Source organism: Ovis canadensis, chromosome 9, assembly GCF_042477335.2.
Source record: "Ovis canadensis isolate MfBH-ARS-UI-01 breed Bighorn chromosome 9, ARS-UI_OviCan_v2, whole genome shotgun sequence".
NCBI lineage: Eukaryota > Metazoa > Chordata > Mammalia > Artiodactyla > Bovidae > Ovis > Ovis canadensis.
The window spans coordinates 89,011,593-89,029,232 of record NC_091253.1 but is presented as its reverse complement, the minus strand read 5'-3'; the positions used below and the strand labels follow the sequence as shown (position 1 = coordinate 89,029,232).

At 47.6% G+C, this 17,640-nt stretch overlaps 1 protein-coding gene and 1 non-coding gene across 2 annotated transcripts in view; one reads left to right on the top strand and one right to left on the bottom strand.

The window, feature by feature from the left end:
- Window positions 1-9,958, top strand: part of POP1 (POP1 homolog, ribonuclease P/MRP subunit) — a 38,283-nt gene extending 28,325 nt beyond the window's left edge. Inside the window, exons 13-16 of the mRNA XM_069600537.1 lie at window positions 303-494; window positions 1,793-1,947; window positions 6,212-6,553; window positions 7,516-9,958. Of these exons, the coding sequence (XP_069456638.1) occupies window positions 303-494; window positions 1,793-1,947; window positions 6,212-6,553; window positions 7,516-8,167 (1,341 nt within the window). The 3' untranslated portion in view covers window positions 8,168-9,958. The remainder of the gene's footprint in view (window positions 1-302; window positions 495-1,792; window positions 1,948-6,211; window positions 6,554-7,515) is intronic.
- Window positions 3,044-3,116, bottom strand: TRNAG-CCC (transfer RNA glycine (anticodon CCC)). Its single transcript has one exon. It is a non-coding gene; the product is annotated as a tRNA-Gly (tRNA).
- Window positions 9,959-17,640: the final 7,682 nt, after the last annotated feature.

Below are 17,640 nucleotides of genomic sequence, written 5' to 3'. Positions count from 1 at the left end.
TGTAAGATTAATCCCGATATAAGAAACGAGCAGAATAAATGTATATTGTTTTAGAACGTTGAATCATCTAGTATATTCTACACCAAATTTAAGACAATGTGGCATTTTCTACCAAGGCACTTCTATGGAGCAAAACCATCCTGGGAGGAGTACTCTGTACTTAAAATGGCTCACATTTATTTATTGAGAATGTTTTCTTCCTAAAAGAGTGTTTAACTTTCTAAAGCTGCTTATAGGGAGACCCAGTAGGATCTCCCAGAAGACTAGAGTTGTTTGTCTTGAATTATTTTCTTCCACTTCAGGAGTTAAACCGGAGGAGGAGTGAATTGCTGGTGCCTGGGTCACAACTGTTTTTAGGTCCCCATGAATCCAAGGTTCCTATACTTTTGATTCAACAACCAGGAAAAGTGACGGGTGATGACCAACGAGGCTGGGGAAGCGGCTGGGATGTCCTGCTCCCAAAGGGCTGGGGAATGGCATTCTGGATTCCATTTGTAAGTGACTCTTTTGATACTGACTAACAGTTACATCATTCAAGGTACATTCTTAGGGAGTGCCAAATGCTGAAAATGTTCCTGACTTAATACAGGACCTAGAAATTGAGTGCTGGTTTTCTGCCCTTTGAGCTATAATCTTGGATACGAGATAATTTCATAAAGTCCCTGGAGCCAGGTTCATTAGTAAGAGTTGTGCTAACATTTGGTGAACTTTTGAGGTTTTAAAAGTGGCCTGATTTTTGAATAGTAGTGGCAACAAATGAGGTTTTTTGTGTTTTTTACTTGAAATTTGTTATAGTTTAAAAACAAAGTATTTAATTTTTATAGATGTGTATAATGCAGTTGCTTTTTGTGTGGATCCACATATTCTTCTTTATTAACTGCAGCGAAAAATTTTCTTAAAAATCTAACGTGTGTTTGAGTTTTCCTGGTTACTTTAAATAATTACTTTGAGAACATAAAGGACATGTAGGACTGTTAGATTCATGCAATTAATTTTAGTCCTTATGCATAGTGCAAAAGATACTCAATCATTTAGGAGTGGGGTTACTTTTAAAGATAACTTTAAATTTCTGAGCTGTTTCAAGTATACAGAAAGTGACACTTGGGTACCGACCAGCTTAAGAAAGAAGACATAGAAGTGTCACTGGAAGCACTCTATACCCCTCTCCAATTCCATTTCCTTCTCTCCTTCCAAAGGAGTCACTGGCCCTATTGGTGTTTGTGGCGATCATGCATGTTTTTACGGTTTTATTAATTGTGTGTGTATGTATCCCAAACTAAAGTAGCTAGATTTGTAACATGGAAACTTACATTACCATATGTAAAACAGATAGCCAGCGGGAATTTGCTGTATGGCTAAGAAACTAAAACGGGGGCTCTGTATCAACCTAGAGGGGTGAGATGGGGAGGGAGATGGGAGGCAGGTTCAAAAGGGAGGGGATATAGGTATACCTATGGCTGATTCAGGCTGAGGTTTGACAGAAAACAACAAAATTCTATAAAGCAATTATCCTTTAATAAAAAAATAAATTAAAAAAAATAGCTAAATTTGACATGTTTTTACTTGCTCTGTTCACTCAACATTGAGATTTTTTTTTTCCATGATGATTGATGAAGCTCTAAGTCATTCGTTTTTACTATTGTATGCTAACTCATTATAGAGTAATTCCTCAGTGTATTTATCCGTTCTCTTTTTGATGAGTATTTAGGTTTCCCACTTTCCCCATACAAAGAATTCAGCAGTTTCCCTGTAAGTTGGTATAATGGCAGAATCTCTCTGGTATTTCTTCTAGATCTATCGAGGTGCAAGAGTCGGAGGGTTAAAAGAAACCTTAGTGCATTCTCAGTATAAAAGGTCGCCTAATGTCCCAGACGATTTCCCAGACTGCCCTGCTGGGGTTCTCTTTGCTGAAGAGCAAGCTAAACATCTTCTTGAGAAGTACAAGAGGTAAGAAACTGGCTTCTCTAGTTTTCTGTCTTAAAGGGAAGACACATTGCCCAGCAATGTTTTTCCTGGCTTCAGGGACTCCTGACTGTATAATGTGGAGTTCCTAGACTTGTCAACATTCCTGAGACATAATTTAAGAAGACATTATTTAGTTAGGAGATCGCCCTATCGCTGGATTTTATAGTCCATGCAGGTTACAAACCCTTCTCTTGGTTATTAGATTCAGTGACGATAGTGTACTCCTGAACTGTGGACCTGAATGAATTCCAGGTGCTTGTTAACAGATTCCCACTACTGAGCCCTGCTTCTCAAAATGGACATTGTGTTTTTTTCCGTAATGGCTATAAATGGAGTATATATTTATGAAGTTTTAAAGAAAGTATGGAAACATATAAAAATACTTCATAAACTAGTGTATTCCTTTTATCAGTGTATTCTTTTTATCCAGAGAGATATGCACTGTTTTTACATTTTGCTATCTATCCATGTAGACTGTTTTCTTTTCTTTTTCCATTGGAAGAGTGGCCAGTGAGAGGCTCTATTTCCTTTATGCTCTAGGCTCCTGGAAGCACAGAAGCCCTCTAGTTTGTTATGGCGTCTGCTGTGTCTAGCCAGTGCACAGTGGGCCCGGATACTTGTGTTTGTTGACTGAGGAATGGGTGAATAATTGAATGTTGTGTTTCTTTGACTCTGAGCTCCACGGTTGCCTCCTATGCATGGCTGTAGCCACAGAGACGGACCCTGTCTGACTTCCCAGGTTTGAATGATGAACAGTTGAGCTGTGGTTTGAATGATGGACGAATCAGTGGGCGAGTGAGCGGCGAAAGTTTCCTGGATTCTGGCTCACAGGCCATTTGAGGGCAGCCGTCCTATGCCTCCCATAGTATGCAGGGGCTTCTCTGTGCTTGTTAAATAGTCATGGGCAGAAATGCTTATGTCTCATCCTTCAGATTTTTCTCTGTATAAATTTTTAAAATTTTAATTAATTTTTAAATTACTTGTTTATTTGGCTGCATTAGGTCTTAGTTGCGGCAGGCAGGATCTCTGATCTTAGTGGCAGCGTGCAGGAACTTTAGCTGCAGAGTGTGAGATCTAGTTCCCTGACCAGGGATTGAACCTGGGCCCCCTGCATTGGGAGTGTGGAGTCTTAGCCACTGGACTACCAGGGAAGTTGGAATTTTTTTTTAAAGCATTATATGACATATACTATTTTGAAACCTGCTTTTTTCCATTTAACTGTATATTATGGAAAATTTTCCCACATCAATAAATACGACTGTACACCAAGTGTTGGCAAACTTATTCTGTAAGGGGCCAGATGATAGCTATTTCTGGCTTTCTGGGCCTTGTGGTCTCCATGGGAACTGCTCAGCTCTGCCAGCATGGTGCAAAAGCTGCCACAGAGAATGTGTAAACGAGTGGGCCTGGCTATGTTCCAGCCTCTCACTCTGTGGATTTCGTATCATTTTCATGTGCCGTAGGATATTAATCTCCTGTGTTTTTCTCAGCCATTAAGAGTGTAAATCCATTCCTAGCTCGTGGGTCATACCTGGCCCCTGGCAGTGGGCCAGGTTTGGCTGGTGCCGTGTGGCTATTCTGTGATTTATCAGTGGCCCTGAACATAAGAACATAAGAACATAAGTTCTTTCTGCTTTTTTGCTTCCATGAACAGCTTTCCCTATGCATCTCTACATATTTGTTCGATGTAATCATTTAACACATGTTAATTTAGAATCTGCCATGTGTCGGAAGCCTTTCTAGGCCCTGTGGCTACAGCAGCGGTCAGGGCAGGCGAAGTCAAGTGCTGCCCTTGTGGAGCTTACTCTCTTTGGAAGTGCATGTTTCCAGGCTGGTGGGGGGATCCAGGAGAGGTGAGGGAGGCTAACTTGCAAGAGCAAAGCCCTCAAGCAGGGAAGAGGGCTGGCATCGGGGCACCAGGGGAAGGAGTGGCGTTCCGTAGGATCAGGCTCAGCGCTCTCATTTTAATAGGCTGGAAGGCTGACTCTGAAATGCTACAGATTTAGGTAGGCTAGAATCTGTGGAGAGGTTGGGTAGTAATCTTCTAACTGTGCCTGTCTTCTCAGTGAAAAATAGGCAAGGAAATATCGTCTAGGAATAGGGGGAGAGAGGCTGTCAGAGATTTAAGGAGCGAGGAATTGATGTAAATGGTGTTCTTGGAGAGTGGAAGATGGAATCACCAGGAGAAACCTAGGGGATTTGTAAGAAATGTAAGAGCCCACTTGAGTTCTGTGTTGATAGTGAGGCCCCTCAGGACTGTTGCGTGCTCTTCCCAGCCTTGTTCTGCCAGTCTGGTCCTGGACTGGGGAAGGGGGAGGGTTGCATGTAACCAGGATGCAAAACCCAGGATGGGCTTTGCTGGGGTAAAGGAGTTGAGGGTATGTGTAAAGGGAGTGAGTCTGAACTATGGAGAAGGGCACGGCAACCCACTCCAGTGTTCTTACCTGGAGAATCCCTTGGACAGAGGAGCCTGGTGGGCTGCAGTCCATGGGATTGCCAAGAGTCAGACACGACCGAAGCAACTTAGCGGGCAGGTGCTGAACTGTGGGATCTAGGCTTCTCAGGAGAGAGATGTGAGGATGGTGGTAGGCAGTGATGAAGCGGGAGAGTAAACATGTGGTTAGCCCTGTGTGTGAACTTCCAAGTTGCCAACTTTCAAAGATGTGAACGTGCGTTCCATCAGCATCAGGTATGAGTGAAATTGCAGCTCGCCTTCTGTCTTCCCTTTTGTGTTTTCACCATTTCTTATCTCTTTTTTGTAAATTGTCCATCTCTCTTTTTAAAGGTGTTTGGGTGAGGCCAGTACCCTGGGAGAGTTTTTGACCAGGTGCCCCTCTCAGAGGCCAGAGCGCATTTGGTTCCATCTCCAGGATGTAGGCTCACACTGAATCCCCGGTACAGGGTCATTTGCCTTTGAGATCTTAGAATGCAGCACATAGTAAGAAGCCAAGTCAGGAAGGATGATCTGGGCTTGTCCCCAAGGAGACCATCAGTCTGAAGACACAGGCTCTCACAGAGTCCCCTCGCCCAGAAGGGCCCATAGCCAGGCCGCTCCCTACCTCTTGGGGTCGTTACATACCAGAGCAGGCCCTGGTTCCCACTCGTCTGGCTTTCTGAAGGTTCGCCCTCACTTACCTGTTGCTGGAAAAGTCAGCTGGTGTCACTCATATGGAGGGCAGTTTGGAGATAATCATCTAAATTGCAAGTGCTAATAATACTCGCTGCCTTAGCACTTCCACTCCCGGGACTTGATCCTGTGAACACACTTGTCCTTGTGCAACGTGTTCAAGGTGGTTCATGGCAGCAGCGTTTGTGGAAGCAAAAGCTTGAAAATAATCAAAATGCCCTGCAGGAGATGATGCCCTGTCTGTCTAGATAACTGAGGCCATGAGCCTCGTGCAGAAGAGTGAGGGTGTCTAGATGTGCTAATATAAGGTGATCTCCTAGATATTTTGTTAAATGAATAAGGTTAAGCAAAGAGCGTAGGATCTGTGTGCCACTATTTGTGCAAGATGGGTAAAAACAGAAAGAAATATGTGCATTATCAGCTTGTATGTTCAAAGAATGTCTGTAGAAGGATATGTGAGAAACCAATGATGACAGTGACTCTGTGGAGGATAGTGGGGTCCCCAGAGGTCAAGGGTGAGAGAAACTTCACCATCCCCCATCTTGCACCTTGGAAACTTCAAACCTTGTTGAGGGTGCAGGGGCGTCACTGCCCAGCTGCAGGAGCACACCTTACCTGCAGTCCTTGTGGAGGGGTGCCCATGGGGTGACTTTGTGGGTGCATTATCTAGTATAGTAAAAACCAAACAATAAAAAAAAAGCTCAGCCAGGAGAATTGGTTATTATCATTAAAAAAAAAAATTACATTTCTTTGAAAACTTTTTTGTATGTTGTTATTTATTTTGGGGTCTTATTGATTAATTAGTTTAGTTTGGGTGCACCGGGCTTCCTCCAGTTGTGGCGAGCGGGTGCTACTGCTTGCTGTGGTGTGCAGGCTTCTCATCGTGGTGGCTTCTCTTGTTTTGGAGCATGGGCTCTCGGCGTGCTCCTCGGTAATCTTCCGGGACCAGGGACTGAACCTGTGTGCCCTGCATCAGCAGGTGGCTTCTTAACCACTGGACTACCAGGGAAATCCCTGCAGGTTTGTTTTTTAAATAGAGATGGAGTTCAGTGGCCATGATTCTTTTGATTGTCCATCCTAAATTGTTCAAAATTGGTTTTCCTCTCTGATTCCCATTAGACGTCCTCCTGCAAAACGGCCCAACTACGTTAAGCTTGGCACCCTGGCACCTTTTTACTGTCCCTGGGAGCAGTTAACTCAAGACTGGGAGTCAAGAGTCCAGGCTCCAGAGGAATTGCCTGCAGCTTCCTCTCCAAGTGGTGGGGAGAGTGGCTCGAGCAGAGATGGGGTGCCTCATGTTCCCGAGCCTGGGAGGACTGCTCAGCTGTCTGATGACCAGGGCACACCCCTGCGTGACTCCAGTGAGCCCGAGGGAGTCATGGACACAGATTGTCCAGCCGGGGTGGGGACCGAGGAGGCGGCCAGCCAGAGTGCCGCCAGCAGCCCCCTTTGCGTTCTGAGGTAAGTGCACAAGACGTCCTGATGCCTTTTTTGGATTGTCTGTTTTTTGATACTGTCCCTGGCCACAGGATGTAGAAGTTACCATGGTGCCTTTACACAAAGGCCAAGTGAATTTACAGATCTTCTAGCAGAGAAAGTCAGTGGATCCTTAAGGGCCTGGGGAAAAGCCTAAAGTCATACACACTTGATTTGGGGCATGATGTAGCTGAAATGATTTAAAATACCGCTTCAATAGACCTAAACCAAGGCCATTTATGACCTACTTTGTTTAGTCTTTGCTCACAAAGCAGTACCCTCACAGTTATAGTCTTAAGGAATCAAGAACCTCTGCAAGCTTTCTTTAAATCGCTGACTTAGATTTCTTCTCATTGGTTTTGAGTAACCTGCGTTTGTGGCCGATGAGGTGATCCATTCATTTGTTGTGATACTGTTGTACCACCGAGGGGACTGTGTGGAATGTGTGTTCACGGTATTGCTGTGGCCTGTTGGATTCTGCTTATTACTCACCCTTTGTTCTGTGCTCTGATTTTAAAAGCATGCCACCCCTTTGCTTTATACTTATTTTTCTGTATAATACCTTGTAATTTCGTATCTTTCCTTCTGACTTTTCATACAAATGTCCCTCCCTTAGGCTTTCTTTTTCCATCAAAATAATCAGTTACTTTTTAACCCTCCCACTGTGAATACAGTGGTAGATTCTACCCCACCATCTTATTTTTATCTGCCTTCAGCTTTAAACCTTTAGTCCTTCAGTCTCAAATAGGAGACACCTGAAACGGATCGTTAAAAAAATGTAAAAATGTGTAGTTTTAATTTTTTTTTAAATTAAAGCTTTGATCATTTTCCCACATTGAGTATTAAACAAAAAAAGCAAATGAACTCTAGCAATGCCCAGTCTCCTGATTGCTTATTTTCTCTATGAACAAAATATCTTCATAAGGCTTGTCTCCTCCTTCACGCAGGAGTAGAAGATTACTGAGGCAGCTGTCAGCCTGGTGCGGGCCCAGGCCTGGGGGCCGTCAGGCGACCCAGCGAGCCGGCAGAGGGCAGCAAGGACTAACCGGAGAGGCCTGCCTGGCCGTGCTGGACGGCTTCCCCAGGGCCCTGGTGTGGGTCAGGCTGGTCCTGCTGGGGAAGGGCAGCCCTGGCCCGCACACCCTGATCTGTGTCCCGGCCGAGGAGGATCGCCTGCAGCTCGGCCGCGATCGGCTGTACCATGGGCCCCAGGAGCCCAAGCACAGTGACCCATTCAAGAACCAGATCCGGGAACAGAAGGAGAAGAAGAAGCTAGAGAAGAGGCTGAACCGAGGGCGTGCCGTGTCCGAGGGCCTGGCAGAGGGCAGCCCTGCAGCCGGGCCCCAGCCCCTGACCCCGGGCTTGTGGTCAGGCCCCCTCCCCGTTGTGACTTCTCACTGCTCCAGAGTTCTCCTTGGCTTTGTCACACAGGGAGATTTTTCCATGGCCGTTGGCTGTGGGGAAGCCCTGGGGTTTGTTAGCCTGACAGGCTTGCTGGACATGCTATCCAGGCAGCCAGGGCTGGACAGGGGCCTTGTGTTGCTGAGGCCGCCTGCCTCCCTGCAGTATCGGTTTGCAAGAATCACGATTGAGGTGTGAACGTGGGTTCGCATCATGGCACAGAGAAGAAACTGTGTTTGCCAAGTCTTAAACCAACCAGAGAGTTGTTCCCCTCCCCCTGCCCCACCTTCTGTTTCAAGACATCATGCGAAATTCCTTGGAAACAAGAATAAAGAAACACGTATTTATGCAAATAGATGAAATGTTTACATCATTCCAGTAATCTCGTTGATCTCCATCTTTCCCTGTCCTCGCTGTGATACTTTAAAATTATTTGGCATATAGAGCCGAAAGCTTTTGTATTTTGCTTTCTTGGCCTGTGTAATTCTGGCTGAAAAGAATTAGAAACTCTGGTTGTCTTCTTGCATCCTTTTTTTTTTTAAAAAATCAGGAAATATGACACCACCCTTATGGCAGAAAGTGAAGAGGAACTAAAAAGCCTCTTGATGAAAGTGAAAGAGGAGAGTGAAAAAGTTGGCTTAAAGCTCAACATTCAGAAAACGAAGATCATGGCATCTGGTCCCACCACTTCATGGGAAATAGATGGGGAAACAGTGGAAACAGTGTCAGACTTAATTTTGGGGGGCTCCAAAATCACTGCAGATGGTGATTGCAACCATGAAATTAAAAGATGCTTACTCCTTGGAAGGAAAGTTATGACCAACCTAGATAGCATATTGAAAAGCAGAGACATTACTTTGCTAACAAACGTCCATCTAGTCAAGGCTATGGTTTTTCCAGTGATCATGTATGTATGTGAGAGCTGGACTGTGAAGAAAGCTGAGCACCGAAGAATTGATGCTTTTGGACTGTGGTGTTGGAGAAGACTCTTGAGAGTCCCTTGGACTGCAAGGAGATCTAACTAGTCCATTCTAAAGGAGATCAGTCCTGGGTGTTCTTTGGAAAGATTGATGCTGAGGCTGAAACTCCAGTACTTTGGCCACCTCATGTGAAGAGTTGACTCATTAGAAAAGACTCTGATGCTGGGAGGGATTGGAGGCAGGAGGAGAAGGGGACGACAGAGGATGAGATGGCTGGATGGTGTCACTGACTCGATGGACGTGAGTCTGAGTGAACTCCAGCAGATGGTGATGGACAGGGAGGCCTGGTGTGCTGCGATTCATGGGGTCGCAAAGAGTCGGACACGACTGAGCGACTGAACTGAACTGAACTGAAGGGCTGTCAAGTCTATTTGAAAAATCTTGTAGTCATGTTGTAAGTGATGATGACTGTTGTTTAATGATTTGATTGTTACCAAAGAGGAAAAGAGGGCTTGCTGGGTAGCTCACATGGTAAAGAATCCACCTGCAATGTGGGAGACCTGAGTTCAGTCCCTGGGTTGGGAAGATCCCCTGGAGGAGGGCACGGCAACCCACTCCAGTATTCTTGTCTGGAGAATCCCATGGACAGAGGAGTCTGGCGGGCTACAGTCCGTGAAGTCACAAGAGTCGGACACAACTGAGCGACTGTCACTTTCAAAGAGGGAAAGACTAGAAACATCTGGCCTCTGTACTTGACCGGCGGGTCCCCCGTGGGCCACGTTCACTTCCGTGCTGTAATCAGCAGACCCGCCACTTCACACCGTAAAGAGGGACATCGTGGGAAATGTATTGCTTCTTTGGCGATTTGGTTTACGGCAAAAGTGTCAAGATGGAATTAGAGTGGGGTCTGTGGTTTCATGGCTCTTCATCCTCTGTGGTGTTGACCAGCACATGTTTCCAGAAGTTACTTAATGTTTCTGTGCTCTTTGTTTTTGCAAAGAGTGTTTCACAGCCATAGCGGAGCATTTCTCAAAACGTGCTCTATGAAATATATGACCCAAGGAAAAGAGTCCAAGGGCTGAGTGATTTTGGAAACTCTGGGTTAAATACAGTTCAGCACTTCTTTTTAAAGGAATTCTAGAATCTTCCATATGATAGGTACATTGTGATTCTCTAAGGAGTAGATACTGTAGCCGATGATGAAACATCTGTTTTTTCCCCTCTCACCTTGCCTCTGAATGTATTTGTGCCCCATCCAAATGAGACTGAAAGAGACAGTAAAGCTTAGTGGTGGCTGTGAGCAGAGTACTTTAAAATGTCACCTGATGCTCAGTTATTCGTATTTATTGAGCTAGTCCTCATTTGTTTTCTAGGCTCTAAGCCAATCCTGTGGCTTCACTCGCTTGATGACGATTCTGAGCGAGCTGTGTCACTGAGTCTCACTCTATACAGCACGTCTTGTGGGCGCTGCTGCCCTACCCTCATCACAAGGGACAACTAATTGCTCTGCTTGCTGGTGGCAAAGAACTATGCGCTGAGAGGACAGACTAGCGTTTCCCAAAATATACTCCTGGGAGCACTGGTCCCTGGAGATGTTTCATGGCTACATAAGTTTAGGGGAGGACATGCTGTACGGGCTTTCCAGCTGACAGCACTGGTAAAGAGTCTGCCTCCCAATACAGGAGGCCTAAGAGACTCTGTTCGATCCCTGGGTGGGAAAGATCCCTGGGAGGAGGGCATGGCAACCCACTCCAGTATTCTTGCCTGAAAAATCCTATGGGCAAAAGAGCCTGGAGTGCTGCAGTTCATGGGGTCACAAAGAGTTAGACATGACTGAGAGACTGAGCATGCAGGTTCACTTCTAAGCTTTGAGATATGTGTCCGTAGTTTTCCTTTAAGGAAAGTATCGTCAGCAACATATAATACATAAAAACCTACGCAGTGTGTGTGTCTCTTAAGTGTATGTTGCCAATTCCTTACTTTGTTGTGTTCGACTCTTTGAGACCCCATGGACTGCAGCACTCCAGGCTTCCCTGTCCGTCACCATCTCTCGGAGTTTGCTCAAACTCATGTCCATTGAGTCGGTGATGCCCTCCAACCATCTCATCCTCCTTCTCATAGCCGCCTTCTCCTTCTGCCCTCAATCTTTCCCAGCATCAGTGTCTTTTCCAATGAATGGGTTCTTCACATCAGTTGGCCAAAGTATTGGAGCTTCAGCTTCAGCATCAGTCCTTCCAATGAATATTCAGGGTTAGATAGTGGAGTGCAGTTTATTACATTGGCGGGCCCAAGGCAGAGTCTCCTCTTAGCCAAGGACCCTGACCAGTTTTTGTGAAAACCTTATATACCCTAAGTATACATGTTCAAACCCTCCTCCCCAACTTCTCTGAAACTAGTCTGAACAAAGGAAAAGAAAGATACAATAAAAGTTAACTCGTGATTCATATGCCTTAAACCCGTGATTCATATGCCTTAAGCCTAGGTAGTTAACAGTGGACAATTATCAATAGGCCTGTGGTCATAACCCAATAAGCATAGTAGAATTTATGATTCTATTTGGTTACACAGATAATCAGTGTATTCTTTTAGGTGATGGAGAGTCTAGGTTCGAGCCCTGGGGCTCTTTCATGGGAAGGGGCGGGAGGGGTCTGATTTTCCAGTTGGTATTTCGTTTCCATAAATACTGGATACATAGCTCAAAGTCCACAGTCCGGCCCAAGATGGAGTCCTGCTTTCAAGATGGAGCCTGTTCTGTCTGTTTCCTCCTTCATTACGAGCTCCCAGGCCATTTTGATATGTGACTTGGGTTGAGCCTTTGGCTTCAGGAGTCTGGAGCCCCTGCTCCTTGAGGAACCACAGACCCATTGGTGTGGCAACAGGGCAACCTAAAACCCACTTCCCTTACCAAGCATGTGGTTAATCTCATTTCCCTAGACTTTGTTCCCTTGCTTGTCTCTTCTGACTTCAATCTCTCTTTCTTTCTTTTTTTGGCTACACTGGTCTTTCATTCAGTGCATGGGAATGTGGGATCTTCTCAGACCAGGGACCGAACCCTTGTCCCCTGCATTGGAAGGTGGATTCTTAAACACTGGACCACCAAAGAAGTCCCCTCAATCCCTTTCTTGACTCTTCTGACCTCAGTCCTGAACACTAAGCAACCGGTCAGATGACTGAGGTTGTTATGACTACAATTGCTGCGTTGATAACATAATGGATAACGTCATTAACATACAAACTCTCCAGCTGTGTCTCCCCCGGTCAAGATGAGCTCACAGGCCCCCTAGCCATGGGCCACCTGGTTAGAGAATGTAAACCAGAAACATCCTGAGCCCTGAGGCTGCAGTTGAGAAACTTCGAAAGAAATGACTAATCCTAGCCTCTTTGTTCTTCCCCTTTGAAAATAGCCCTAACGGCAGAGCCCGCAAGGGAGTGGGTCTGAGGCTTGACTTCTACCCCCTTGCTTGGCTGCCGTGCAAATAAAACTCTTGCTGCTGCTGCTAAGTTGCGTCAGTCGTGTCCAACTCTGTGCGACCCCATAGATGGAAGCCCACCAGATTCCCCCATCCCTGGGATTCTCCAGGCAAGAACACTGGAGTGGGTTGCCATTTCCTTCTCCAATGCATGAAAGTGAAAAGTGAAAGGGAAGTCGCTCAGTCGTGTCCGACTCTTCGAGACCCCATGGACTGCAGCCTACCAGCCTCCTCCGTCCATGGAATTTCCCAGGCAAGAGTACTGGAGTGGGGTGCCATTGCCTTCTCCAAAGCTCTTACTTTGCAGCAAACTCCCACCGCCCCAGAGTTCAGCTTTCTGTGCCTCGCACACCAGCCTTTGCTCAGTTAACCAAGTCTTACAACTCTCCTGCCTGTAACTGGCCCAGCTCACAGGTCTGTCTGCCTGTGAAACAGCCAGGTGGGACCTGAAGCCGAGCGGACTGTCGAGGGCTGGGGCCCCAGAGAGGGGGCTTCTGCCTGGGGAGGAGGCTTCCTTGCAAGGAAGAAAACAGCCTGCTTGCTTGTATCAATATAACCTTCACTGCTTGGGGGGCTTCCCTGGGAGCTCTGCTGGTAAAGAATCTGCCTGCAGTACAGGAAACCCCAGTTCAAATCCTGGGTTGGGAAGATCTCCTGGAGAAGGGATAGGCTACCTACTCCAGTATTCTTGGGCTTTCCTGGTGGCTCAGCTGGTAAGGAATCCACCTGCAATGCAGGAGACCTGGGTTTGATCCCTGGGTCGGGATGATACCCTGGAGAAGGGAATAGCTACCCACTCCAGTATTCTGGCCTGGAGAAATCTATGGACAGAGGATCCTGGCAGGCTAAGAGTTGCAAAGAGTCGAACACAATTGAGTGACTTCCACTATCATTAATTGGGAGTCATTTTTCTTTTTTTCTTGGGGCGATCAGATCAGCTGTCCTCAGCCTTGGCTGAGCATTGAAATCACCCAGGGGCTTTCGAAACCCTGGTGCCTGCACCCACCCGCAGACCTGCCAACTTCCCGAGTTGGGGGTGCGGTCTGACTTTGGGATTCTCAGAAGCTCCAGGTGACTTGCAGGCAGGGTTGAGACCCTTGCCCTAGACTTTAATATGCAGTTCAGTGCAGTTATCCCAGGACGCAGAAGCTGCTCAGCTTGTCACGCGGGGTTGGAGCAGATGGCTGTAGGCTGTCTTGAGCGGCGTGTGCACCTGTCCCTGATGGCCCTGGAAGCTGTCCTGCTGCACTGGAACAAATGGCCAAGTTCACATGGTGGCGTTTCCTTTCTTTTTATTTTTCGGGGCTGTGCTGGGTCTCCGATGAGGTGCACGGACTTCTCTTGTTGAGGCAAGGGGGCTTAGCTGACTCGAAGCATAAATCTTAAGTCCCCGACCAGGGATCAAACCGCGATCAAACTGGACCACCAGGGAATTTTTTAAGAATTAAAATTCAACCAGGTACTGTTCTGGAAGAACCCACCCTAAGCACCTGTGTGCTTACGCGGAGGGAAGGGTTTATACACGGAGACCGCTCCTAGGTCCTCTCCCCAGCCTCATCGCACCCCGCTTCGTCCTCCTCACTTCGCAGTGAAGACACTGACCCGTGGGATCCTTGAGGGGCCGGGCTGGCGATGTCACCAGGCATGCGCTGCGCTCTGTCTCCTTGGGATGTTCTCACCTCTCCCCCACGCTCCCTGAACCCCGAACCCGCTCACCCCATCCCGCCAAGCTCGGAAGGTTTCTCAGGGAGGCCTCCTCCTGCCTGGGTGGTTTTCGATCACTCAATGGATTTATTTTCCGATGACATTCCGATGCACGTTGGTGATAATGTACAACGATGCGTTTTGCTGTTTACTCGTTTGCTGTCTATGCCCTTAGGCTGTGAGCCTCATGAAGAACAGCCCACGTCTTCTTCGCTAACTGTTGCACCTCAGATTCTAGCACAGTCCCTCATCCACATCTTTAATTTACTTTTATCGAATTGATGCCTGAATCAAGAGGGTTCAGCTACATTTTATCTTCAATGTATGTTGTAGTGGACGAATGAGCCACTAGGTGGCGCCAAGACCTCAGGAGAAAAAGGTCTGCTCTGGGAAAACACCAGAACTAAAAGACAATTCTAGTCGTGTGTGTGTGTGTGTGTGTGTGTGTGTGTGTGTGTGTGTGCGCGTGCGTGCGTGTGTGTGGTGTGTTGTCGGACTGGGGGAGTTTATGAGGTAACAGATCGATTAATATCCCCTCGTTTGGGGTTGATTCCCTATTCCCACGATCCTAGTTTGAAAAGTTCGTGGTTTTTAAAGAGGGGACTAGAGAAGAAACGGGGCTTCCCTGGTGGCTCAGCTGGTAAAGAATCCGCCTGCAATGCAGGAGACCCCTGTTCATTTCCTGGGCCGGGAAGATCCCCTGGAGAAGGGATAGGCTACCCACTCCAGTATTCTTCCCCGGAGAATCTCCACGGACAGCGGAGCGTGGCGGGCTGTAGTCCACGGGGTCACAAAGAGTGGGTCACAACTGAGTGACTAAGCGCAACACAGCACAGAGAAGAAACAACTTTAAAAGCTCTCATCTGAAGAATAAATCCCATCCATATTCCGCAGTAGGTTTGTCCCCTGCCATGAGCTGAATGCCTTCAATGACGGGCAGTTCATTACTTCACCCGGAGATGACGTTTCTCCACTGGCCACGTGCTGATGGGTGGACTGCCCCCTAACCCCCCTTTCAGCCTGTCTTCCCTCCTCTTTGCTTCTGTCACCTAAAAACTGGGAGTATGTATGTTAGCCTCTCAGTCGTGTCCAGCTCTTTGTGATCCTATGGACTGTAGCTCTCCAGGCTCCTCTGTCCATGGAATTCTTTAGGCAAGAATACTGTAGGAAATGGGTAGCCATTCCCTTCTCCAGGGGATACTCCCCACCCAGGGATTGAACCTGGGTCTCACACACTGCAGGCAGATTCTTTACCATCTGAGCCACCAAAAAGCCAGCCCTTAATTTTTAGGAAGTCAGCGATTTGCTTCCTCTTCTCCAGGCTAAACACGCCTCATTTCTTTCAGCTTCTTTGCTCTTGTTCACCATACCTCACAGAGGACTTTATTTTTTGAACAAGACATAATTTGTTCTCAGAGCACCCCTGCACAGCTGCATGAGCCTCAGGCAGGGGTGCTGGCTTCAGGGAGCACCTCGAACGTCCTGGGTCACTCTGGGCCCTCCCTGCAGTCTCCAGCCTTCTACTCCCTTGCCTGGCAGGATTTAGTTGCTACTGCTGGAGGCGTGTGTGAGCGTGGTTTTCCTCAAAAGCAGAGCCTGGATGGCTTCCATGCAGGTAGTTTATTTTAGGAAGTGACCTAAGGGAACAGGAACACAGAGATGGGGGTCAGGGAAGGCGTGAGAGCCATTAGAAGCTTGCATTATTTAGCTGGTCACACGGGGTTGGGGGGCAAGTGAGGGTGCCCTGCACTGCCCACGGGAGGCCCAGGAGAGGGCAATTTCTTTACCAGCTCTCATTCCTCCTGGGCAAGGGCTGTCCCAGGGAGTCTTCATGTACTCGTGCCTCCGGGTTTGCACAAGGGCTAGAAGGGCCGAGTTTGTGGGCCCTCCAGGAAGGCCAGGGAGAAGCCTGGAGGCAGAAGAGGTGCAAAGAAGTCAGGGCTGCAACCAGCGCTGAACAGAAGCTGAGCCCAGGGGTAGAGCTCTCAGGACAGGGGACTCACTTGTGCTGCCACTTTTGCGAAGCCCAGTTGTGTGTGTGTGTGTGTGTGTGTGTGTGTGTATGTGTGCGTGCGTGCACACACACGCATACTTGTATGGGGGGGGGTGTGGGTGCTGGATGAGCTTTCTGGAATAAGTGAAGCTGATCTTGCCAAGGTGGGGGCAGCTGCAGTCCAGCCTTGCCAGCTCTCAGACGTTGGGAAAGGTGTTCCTGCAAGAGCCTTTCTCCTTTCTTGAGCCCGCCTGGCACGGTTCTGAATATTCTCCATCGTATGCCTGCAACCATCATTAGGCAACAAGTCCCAGGAGTGTTGTCTGGTAAGAAATCTCCCAGCGGAGGTGTTCTGCTGGCTCAAGGGCCACTCTCCCATCATTTTTGCTGAAAGGGCTTCCAGCCTCCTTCTGCTTCATCCCTACCCACTTCATTTTTTTCCCCTAACTCAGTGGTTCCCCTCTCAGCCTCCCCCTATGCCTAGAGCTCAGTTTTTGGGGGACAGAGAAAAGGGCCAAAGTAGGTGGTTAAATAGTTCATCCCGCTAGGGAATGGTAAGTAGATGGCCATATATGGGAGACCCTGTAAGTGAATGATCACTCAAGAAGCAGGCTTGCTTAGCAACCAAACCAAGCAGGCTTGTTTAGCAACAAAACACACAACAGAAGCGTGAAACAGGCACCAAAGCAACAAAACAATGGTAAAATGAGACCCTCGTCCTGCCCAGCGAGATCAGGAAGCCCAGGATTCCTACGACAAGCTCCTCTGCGGACACAAAAAAGAAAATACAAGGAAAGGTGCATTGTACTGAAGTGAAAGTCACTCAGTCGTGTCCAACTCTTAGTGACCCCATAGACTATACGGTCCATGGACTTCTCCAGGCCAGAATACTGCAGTGTGTAGCCTTTCCCTTCTCCAGGGGATCTTCCCAACCCAGGGATCAAACCCAGGTCTCCCACATTGCAGGCGGATTCTTTACCAGCTGAGCCACAAGGGAATCCAAAGAATACCAGAGTGGGTAGCCTATTCCTTCTCCAGCGGATCTTCCCGACCCAGGAATTGAACCAGGGTCTCCTGCACTGCAGGTGGATTCTTTACTAGCTGAGCTCCGATGGAGGCCTGAAATGATTTGAGGTCTTAGTATATGTTAATGCCTTTCAGCTCATTTCCGTTGCATCACGACAGTCCCATTTTGACCCTGTGGGGACAAGAAAACTCCCCCATCCGACATGGAGGAGGAACTGATGATGGAAGTGTGATGTCTACACAGGAATGAGGCGGAAGGTGGTCTTCTTCTTGCTCCCAATTTCCCTGTGATTATAAAACTGCAGCCCAGGACTGCCCTGGTGGTCCAGCGGTTAAGAATCTGCCTTCCAGTGCAGGGGACATGGGTTCCATCCAGGGACACAGGTTTGCTCTCCCATCAAGAAACTAAGACTCCACATGCCTAGGGGCGGCTAAGCCCTCATGCCGCAACTACTGAGCCTGTGAGCTACAACTAGAGAAGCCCGTGAGCCGCAGAAAGAGCCAGGGCATCCAACAAATTAAAATCAAAGCTGTAGCACACGACGTTCTCGGGGCGGA